The sequence below is a fragment of the Arachis hypogaea genome, chromosome 17, assembly GCF_003086295.3.
Source record: "Arachis hypogaea cultivar Tifrunner chromosome 17, arahy.Tifrunner.gnm2.J5K5, whole genome shotgun sequence".
Taxonomy (NCBI): Eukaryota; Viridiplantae; Streptophyta; class Magnoliopsida; order Fabales; family Fabaceae; genus Arachis; species Arachis hypogaea.
The window spans coordinates 27,226,272-27,236,055 of NC_092052.1; the positions used below are offsets into that span (position 1 = coordinate 27,226,272).

At 38.8% G+C, this 9,784-nt stretch overlaps 2 protein-coding genes across 2 annotated transcripts; one reads left to right on the forward strand and one right to left on the reverse strand.

Moving 5' to 3' along the window:
- Positions 1–1,002: 1,002 nt before the first annotated feature.
- Positions 1,003–1,767, forward strand: LOC140180544 (uncharacterized). The gene is made up of 2 exons (XM_072221767.1): positions 1,003–1,297; positions 1,394–1,767. The coding sequence occupies exons 1-2, from the start codon at positions 1,003–1,005 to the stop codon at positions 1,765–1,767; spliced, it is 669 nt and encodes a 222-aa protein (XP_072077868.1).
- Positions 1,768–6,178: 4,411 nt separating this feature from the next.
- Positions 6,179–9,784, reverse strand: LOC112766535 (gibberellin 2-beta-dioxygenase 6). Its single transcript, XM_025812424.3, has 3 exons — positions 9,187–9,784; positions 7,346–7,673; positions 6,179–6,629 (listed from the first exon to the last, which is right to left on the reverse strand). Exons 1-3 carry the CDS (start codon positions 9,663–9,665, stop codon positions 6,399–6,401), a joined length of 1,038 nt encoding a protein of 345 aa, XP_025668209.1. The 5' UTR covers positions 9,666–9,784; the 3' UTR covers positions 6,179–6,398.

Genomic DNA, 9,784 nt, shown 5'->3' on the forward strand with positions numbered 1-9,784 from the left:
TCCGTCGAACTATCCCAATTCCAGATAGACTTCGAATCCTAGAACGCCATCAAAGTACAAGCCATGGTGGACTTTATCACTGAAATCCAGGAAGCGAGACCATAGAAATATGGAAACTACACGTGGATGGCTCGTCTAACACTAGCTCGGGAAGGGTCGGGGTCATACTAGAGAATGCGAACAGAATCGTCATCGAACAATCCATTCGATATGAATTCCCGATATCAAACAATCAAGCCGAGTATGAAGCCCTTTTAGCCGAGCTAACGTTAGCCAAGGAATTTGGGGCGAGAACACTAGAAGTTTGCAGCGACTCCCAGGTAGTCATCTACCAGATCAATGGAGACTACCATACACGAGACCCCCTGCTACAACAATACCTAGCCAAGGTAAAAAAGCTGACGAATGAGTAAGTAACTATTCAACACATTTCCAGGGAACGAAACGCGAGAGCAGACATACTCTCAAAACTGGCTAGCACCAAGCCAGGCCAAGAGAACCACTCGTTGATCCAAGAAGTCGTCAAAACACCATCCATCTCGGCCACGACCACCATTGGCCTCCCGATCTCAAGCCAAAGCTCATGCACATCCCCAATCCTCTAGTAGCTCTTAAATGGAACATTACGCAAATACCCTAAAGAGGCAAAACGGTTGAAAAGCGAAGCCGCAAACTACACTACAATAGCGGGACAACTCTATAAGCTCAGGTTCTCGCAACCCCTCCTCAAATGCGCAAACCCGGCAATACAGAATACATACTTTGCGAAATCTATGAAGGAGTTGCAGCCACCAAATAGGAGGCAAAACTCTGGCCCAGAAAGTTATCTGAGCATGGTACTTCTGGCCTTCCGTCATAAAAGATTTCCTACAATTAGTCAAAAATTGCGACAAAAGCCAAATTCACTCCGACTTCCATTAAGCTGCACCACAGCAGCCTAACATCATAACGGTGGATCGACCCTTCAAGACATGGGGCATCGACCTCATCGGCCTTTTTCCCATGGCTCCCAGGCAACTTCGGTACCTCATCGTCACCATCGATTACTACACCAAGTGGATTGAAGCCGAACCCTTGGCCTCCATCATAGCGGCCCAATGCCAAAAATTCTTCTGGAGACACTTCATAACCCGATTCGGGGTCCTCGAGATTGTAATCTCAGATAACGGGACCCAGTTCGTGGATAGACGATTCAAAGAATTCCTAAAAGGACTCTGTATATCTCACCTGTTCAGCTCAGTAGAGCACCCGCAAATAAACGGACAGGTTGAATCGGCCAACAAAATAATAGGGAAGGGCCTTAAGAAATGGCTTGACAAAGCCAAAGGACTTTGAGCCAACGAAATCGGCTCGGTTCTTTGGTCATACCGAACCACCCCCCAAACTTCAACAGGAGAAACCCCGTTCCGACTAACTTACGGCCTGGAAGCCGTCATTCCGATAGAAGTCGGCGACCCTAACCCGAGAAGAACCGTTGGAGGTAACAACGAAGAAGCAGAACGAGACTTCACGGACGAGGTCAAAAGCGTAGCCTACCTACGGGAACTAGCCCTAAAACAAAGAATTAGCCTAAGGTACAACCGCAGCCTAATCCAATGGGACTTTGGTTCCCCTACTCCTGGGGAAGGGAAGCTCACTCCCAAATGGGAAGGTCCATATCGAATAAAAGCGGTCATCGGGAAGGGAGCCTACAAACTCGAACGACTCAACGGGGACGAAGTACCGAGAACCTGGAATGCCGCTAACTTGCGGCGATACTACGCCTAGGAAATGGCCAGCATGGAGGATCTTGCATCTTAAGATAAATCTCCTTGTTCGTTTATATCTTTTCCTATTTATACTTTTCTTTTCTTATTTGCTATCCTTTTCGGGTACTCTTTCCTGCCCACCTCAGAGGGTTTTAATGAGGCCCAATATCTTAATAAAATTCCATTTTTGTCTCTATTTTATTATTTCAATCCTTTTTCCTCTCTCTTAAACTGCTGCCCTTCCCAAATGGCACGCAACACACGGCTACCACCAGGGACTGATCACTCCTGCAGCCAAACAAACACGGATGTCCATGAAAAACACAACCAAAGCGACCCAACGAGGGCCCATGATGAACGATCCGCGAGTAAGACCCCAAGTCACAAGATGGCTTAAACAAATGGTCCAAATGACCCCAAACATCAACGAGTCAAAACAAACGGCTTAAAAAATAAACGTCCTGGACGACCCGATCGTAAAATATAATCAAGGAAACGACTTAAACAGTAATAGAGCCCCCGCACCCAAGTCATAAACACGGCCGAACGGCCGAAACAACAAAACCATAAACAAAGTCTAAAACACGGCCAAACAGCCAAAATCACAACCGCTAAATAAAAGTCAACAAAAAGAATTTACAAGTACTCTACTCTATATCAACGATCTGGCCATCCCGGACGATCTTGAACGCCCCCATCAAGGACACATCCGCATCCGGCGCGAGCACCAAAGCCTGAGCCCTCATCGTCTCCTCGGTAGTAGAAATCACATTCTTCACGTTAGCCAACAGTTCCCCCTTCTCTCTCTTCAACCCCGGCACCTCAGCCTTCATAGCATCCGCCTCGGCTTTCAGGGTACCAACCTCGGCAAGAAGAACAGCAGCTCAAGACTCGGCATCCGAAGCCTGTCTTCGCTCACCCCCAAGCTGAGACAAAAGCAAAGTCTCAACCTCGGATAAGCGGAGAAGCTCGGCCCCGACGTCCTCGGCTTCCTCGATAGCCTTCAACCTCGCCATCTCCGCCACCTCCAACTAATCCTTCATCTTACCCACCTCGGTCTGAGAATGATGAAGCTTCTTATCCAGAAGACCCACTTGAGCCATCACAGGCTCGGCCTTCCGGACTATCACGGCAGAACGAAGAAGGGCCCGATACACCGACTTAGCTTAGAAAGCGACGTCACAGTCATGGAAAAACTCCTCGGTGCCAGGCATGAGATGCTGATTGATAAAGGCTTGGGCGTTGAAGCTCCGGTCCATCACAGAGGGAACCATACCCTCCTCCTCCAGGTTCTCACTGCTAGCCTCCTCCGGCCTCTTCTGCTTTCGAGAGGCATCGGCAGCCAAATCCACGACCACCTCCTCATCGCCACCTGCCACCCCCAACTCTGGATCGGGGGAACCAGAACCCCCACCCCCAGCTGAGGTCGGCTCCGGAGAGACTGTCCTCGAATCATCAGCAGGTCGGGATGAGGGAGTAGAAGGAGAAGCATCTGAAGCCATCTCCCGATCCATGGCGGCCTTCAACCTCGCCAAAGTCGTCAAACTACCAACCATCTCAACTAAAAGAACAAAAATATGTAAAATTCATAAGTCCCAAAACCGGGAAGATACAAAAGTTAAAAGGAAAGACAAACATATACCGATAAAAGCACGACAGGCCGTCGGATCCCCCATGACATCTCGAGGATTCAGAGGATCCTCCCCAAAAATATGCCAGAGGGCACTGGCAATATCCTTATCCTCCAGGGACAACCCCTCATGGGTAACCCGAGTCAGATAAGACGGATTGGCACCAAAGTTCCAGTATGTCGGAAACCGATGTTCCCCCTCCAAAGTTAACTAAAAGGGATGATGTCCCCGAGCAGGACGCACTTTAAAATATTCTCTTTTAAACCCGTGAAAAGAATCTTCGTATAGACCAAAGAGACGTCAGTTAGGCTGGGCCTAAACGACATATACCCCTTGTTGTGCTTCCCCTCTTTGGTCGACAAGGTGCATAGAAAGAGGAAGAGGAAAACGTTAACTGAAGCCAGAAGCTCCAGGTACTCGCACAAAAGCTCAAAGGTGCGAATGGCAGCCCAGCTGTTCAGATGCAACTGAGACGGCACCACAGAACACCGGTTCAGCAACGCTTGGACGAAAGGCGAAAAAGGAAGCCGCACACCAAGGCGAGTAAACATTGACTCGTACACCCACATCCAATCCGGAACGGTCGAAGAGTCGGGATTAAGATAACAAACCCGATCGTCAACCCCGGAGAGAGCGAGCTCATACTGACGCTCAGCATCCTCACCCCAACAAATAGCTCCCTGGTCACGGAGACGTTGAAGATCCACCTCCGTCATCGAGATGGTGTTCCCCAGACATCGGAAGTCTCGCAATAATATAAAGAGGGAATGCCCCCCAGCCGGAACCACCGAAGCACCCACATTCTCAGTCCTCCACTGAGACATACCTAAAAAAGGAGGGAGCACCACCGTTAGCCTACCAAAGCCACACGGCGAAAAACGGTGCAAAAAAAAATGACTACCATCTACCACCAACTACGCCCCAAAAATAGTGGTGCTCACTCCCTCCAAAAAAGATCACTACACCTACCCAAAATAGCCCAAAACAGAAATTGCAGGAAACAAAATCACCCAAGCAAAGCAAAAAGAAAAAAGGAAAAATACTAACCTGATAGGGAACTGAAGCAGGAAGGGTACAGGAGCGCAAAGCAAAACACCAAAGTGCACGAAAGAAGAACGGAAGAATGCAAAGAAGAGAAAGCAGAAAAAGCACGAAATAGAGAAAACTAAGAAATGAAACGAACGAGGGAAGGAAAGTAAAAATCAAAATAGTTGCGAATGGTGAAAAACCAAAAATACCCCCCAAGAACCAACAAAGGTTGGAGGGGCAAAAAAGAGAAGCAGTTCAAGTGTCCCTTCGCAATAAATGCTCTCTAAAAACGCAACTAACAGCGCATCTCGAGAAACACAACGGGCGTAGGAATACGAAAAGCCCAAACCAATCACTAACACATATTCTAAGAACGACGGCCCACGAGTCGCCCCCTCCCACATAGGGTAAGCCAGCAAACCGACCCCTCGGGCTCTGACTCCCATTTCAATAACACCGAATAAAGCCATAAATGGCCAAACCCATGACCTCCAGCGACAAAGACCGACCTCGCTCGCTCTCCCGCTACGGGGCAAATGTTACGGATCCAACCTCTGGATTTCACGCCTAGTACGGCCCCCAACCCGGCTACCCGGGTTCGGCCCACTTCCTCCTTCTAGAAGGCCCCAAAGCGGGCCCACTAGATTCCCTAACCAATATTTAAATTCAAACACCTCCCTTATCTTAGTCAAATAAGATAAGATAAAATAAATACCATCGCCTATATAAAGGGGAGTCTCAGGCCCCTCAGGTACGTCATTCACTCTACACATCTTATACCTCTCAGATCCATTCTGACTTGAACGTCGAAGTGTCTTTGCAGGTACCACCGTCCATTGCTCCAGTCAGACGATCCGGCCGCCGTTTCAACCCACAAGTCCCCGATCCATCTTACAACTCGTACCAGAGTCTTCCAGTACAGATACTAAGACAGGAATATAGAAACACAAAATTGTATTTGATAGATGAAACATGGGTAGATATATTATGTCCAGAAATAATGAATTAGTGTATTTTGTGTCTATCCTGACAAAAAGAATACAGAGACACTAACAAGAGACACAACTTATTTTTTATTTTTTTTATTATTTTTGTTAATTTTTCATAATTATATTTTTTATTATTATATTTTTCTTCTCAATTTTTTTTAATAAAAAAATAAAAATATTTTCATAATTTATTCTAGTTTATCACCAAATAAAATACAAAAATATAAAATTTTTGTCATTTATATCTCATTTTTAATATTTTATCTTGTCCTATCCTTAATAGCGTTCAGATTTGGATTGCACTATTTTATTTTCTGAAATTTAAAAAATGCATTGTGCTAGTCCCACTCCCATTTTCTATCACCCGAGCGTTATCATCGTGAATAACATGGTACGGTACTTAATAAAATTGTGATATGGTGGCGTAATTCAGACAAACATGAGATAAAATTTTGAATCATCAAGCAATGAACAACACATATCCCTCTAGAATTGCTTACTCTTCATTGTTTTTTCAATAGATCTACCCTTTCCATACTTATTAGGTGTCTAAGTAAGTGAACATCAATTTAAGCATACAAAATACATTTTTATACATATTATATATAATATTAACGTAAAATTGATTAATATGGTAGATATCTTCTATCATTAGAAAATCCTTGCCCTTTACATGAAATCATCCATTATCATATTGACAATGGTGTTACTACATTATTTCAGGTTGAAGTATTAAATCTCTAAATCATTGTTTAACCTGGTTTAAGACAAGAGAGAGTCATTATTATAGCTCAATAATTCCCTGTTTAAGTAAAATTATGAAACCAAATTGTTACAACTCCATACTCCTTGTATTATTGTTATTTCTAAACACACTAATAGTATTAATGTGTTACATATAACTATATAAGATATATATAGGAAGGAGGGTATAATAATAACAAGGGAGAAACCAAACATAACATTATTTATGATAATAATTAAGATCAAATGATAAAAGCTCAAATATCCTGATTGCGCTGAAACCTTGAAAGGCCAACTTTATGGCCAGTTTCCTTGATGTCTTTCTGCACTTGTGCCCTAAACTCATTATAAGTAAAGGGTTTGTACTTAGAGCTCTCAATCTTAACATCTTCGTTAGGGAAGACAAAGTAACATATTGAGATCCTTTCTTTTGTATTGTTTATCTTCACCCGGTGAAAAACGCTTTTGTATATGTCATCGCTCAATGCCTGTCAAGAGTCAAGAGTACACTCACAGTAATATTACAGTAGTGTTACACATTTTATAATTTGTAGTTATTAATTAATTATTATTAGTATTTTTAATAATATAAAATTATATTTAATAATATAGAATTACACATTTTTTTAATAATTAAATATTAACTAAATTTTAATAAAAATGCTGCTCTTGAAACTTTCTCAAATTTTTAATATGAAATTTAAATCTTTAAAAAATTTACATCAATTTAGTTCTAATAAATTTTGGATAAAAAACTTTAGTTCAACAAATATTTATTACTCTAAAAAATTTAGTTCTAAAAAATTATATACTTAATTATATAAGTCCATAAAAAATTACTATGATATAATTTAGCCTCTAAAAATATTATTATAAGATAAATTAATCTTTATTCAAAATAATAGAGAAATTAATCCGTTGAGCGATATTTTTAAAGACTACTAAAATAATAAAAAAATTAAAAACTAAAATATATAATCTGAAATTCTGTGAGAATCAATTTTAATTCAATAATCAATAGATTCCAAAATTAACTAGGATATTAGCGTAGTGATAACGGTGCACTACAATTTTAGAGAACAAATTTGACCATACTCAAATGGAAATTAGCCTCTTTCTTTCAAATAGTGTACCAATTTGGTTTGATGTTAAAAATCTTTATAAAATAGAAGAATATTAAGAAAAAACAAATATAAAAGAGGACCTGCATCATGTCTCCAATGTTGATGATTAATGTGTTAGGAATGGGCTTAACAGTTACCCATTTATGATCCTTGAGAACCTCAAGCCCACTAACTTGATCATCCTGGCTTAGTATTGACAAGACGGAACTATCGGTGTGCTCATTAATGCCCCAACCAACATTATTAGAATCAGAGCAACTTGGGTAACGGTAAACTCGAACATTTCCTGTGTTTTCATCCAAGTGTGATGATGGTTCTAGAAGGTTCAGGTTGAGGCTCTTCACCAATAACTCGAATAAAGTTCTGGCGATTCTTGATAGATGCTTTCCATATTCCGCCAACAACATCCTTGCCAACCAAATACTTGCAAGTCTTATTAATCAATTTCTCACGACAAATGCATTTATTAGAACTAAAAAAAATTGTAGGTAGAGAGGGAGAATTACATTTATATTGGTGTCACAAAATTAAAATATATTTAAAACATATTTAAATTTTTTTGCAAATACGCAGATATGCGGATACCTATCTAAAAGCCGCAATATGATTTTATTAGTATGCAGATCGAATCAATATCTATAATTTTTGAATTAAAATCAGATAAATATCACAAATACACAGATCAAATTCGATCCGTAAACACCGCTACACACGTCATATATATTCCAAAACTCATAATTGCATCTTTTAATCCAACTTGGATTTACTTTGTGAAAAAAGCACCTATTGTAAGTTGTAACAAAAAATTAATGACATATAAGACGATAAAGAAAAATCCAAACCAATTTAAGTTTAAGTAGTTTGATTCCGTCACAGATATAATTATTCATATTATCTTCTTTTATCGATTTAGTATTAGTTTAGATTGATTTATTTAAACAAAAAAATATTTTTTATTAAAAATAAAATATTTTTATTAGGTTTTAAGTATGTTTGAATATATCTTTAAAAAAATATTTTTATTGAAAAACAAATTATTTATTTTTTTAAAAATTAACAATACCTTATTTAAAAAAATAGAAGTAAAAGACATTTTTAAAGATCTTTTTTCGAGTTATTTTTTTAAAAGATTTTATAAAAAAAATAAAAGTAATTTATGTTTGTATATCTTATACAAAAAGATATTTTTATTTATCAATTATGTTTGGTATAATAATATAAAAGTACTTTTTATTTATTTATTATTTTTATTTATTTATTATGTGAAAATATATTTTTTAAGAAAAAATTATCTTTTAAAAAAGATATAAATTGTACCTTCTCAAAAAAAATTATTTTTTTATTTTTTAATAATTTTATTCTTACTATTAGAAATTTACTAAATACGCTAAAAAATAAAAAAAAAAGTCTTTTTTTCTATCAACTTAATAACATCCAAATAAATACAAAATTTCTTTTTAAAAAGTTGTAAAATAATTTTTTTCTATTAAATAAAAATAAAAAATAATTTTTTATTTGTAAAAATATATTAAAAATATAATTATTTATTTTTTTATTAATTTAAATTTTTGAAACGAATGATTTAAGGATAGATTCAAAGGAGGAGCGGCCTTGGTTTGTAGTGCTTATTGATTTTGAAAGTTGCTGTGAATTTTGATAGACAGCTTCGTTGAATATTTTTTTAGCTTGCTCCTCTGTTTTTGAGCTTATCCATTCTATTTTATTTGCTTTTTTCATTCAATATTTTTAATTTGATGTCTCATATTTTTTTATTTATTTCACTACAAGAAACTTGATATTTAGTGACAGTAAAAAACTGTTATAGGGAGATAAAACCATAGAGATATAACTTATAGTCATGGTTCTATTAAAATTCCATGGGTATAGCCTACAGTGACAATTAAGTCATAAAACTGCTTACCTGAAAGACTCAAGCTCAGAAAGTTGAGGTTGAAACAGAGAGATTTGACCCAAACCAAAAGAAAAGCCTTCAACCAAATGGGTATTTTGAGGCCCACTTGTAAGGGCTGTCCCAGAAGTAGTTAGGGCAGGGGTGCCCCAAAAGTAGCTTGCAGCTGTTTCAGTTCCGTTCCCATTGCATGAGGCCTGTTTGGTCTCAAACGACAAAGAAAAAAGCTGCTTGGCTTGGTCTTGAAGTTGGTCCAATAGGGTCAACGGAATCCCATGGTTGACCAAACGGAAGAATCCCCATTCCTTGCAAGCCTCATCAAGCTTGCTCTTCTCATGGCTCAACCTTTGAAAATCTATGATTGGAACTTCATCATATTCCTCTTGCTCCTTATCCTCATCCTTGGTTGGGTTACTATTCCCATTATGGGTTATGGTAGGAGGGGCTAGGTGGTGGTTTAGGTGGCGGAGAGAGGGTGGCAAGGACTCCATATCTCTTTCACTTTAGAGGGATTGTATAATAAGTATACAATGATGATATTGGGATTCATTGAACATACCAGAGGAACTATATATGCTATTACGTGTGTCTTAGAACAATTAATGTGATA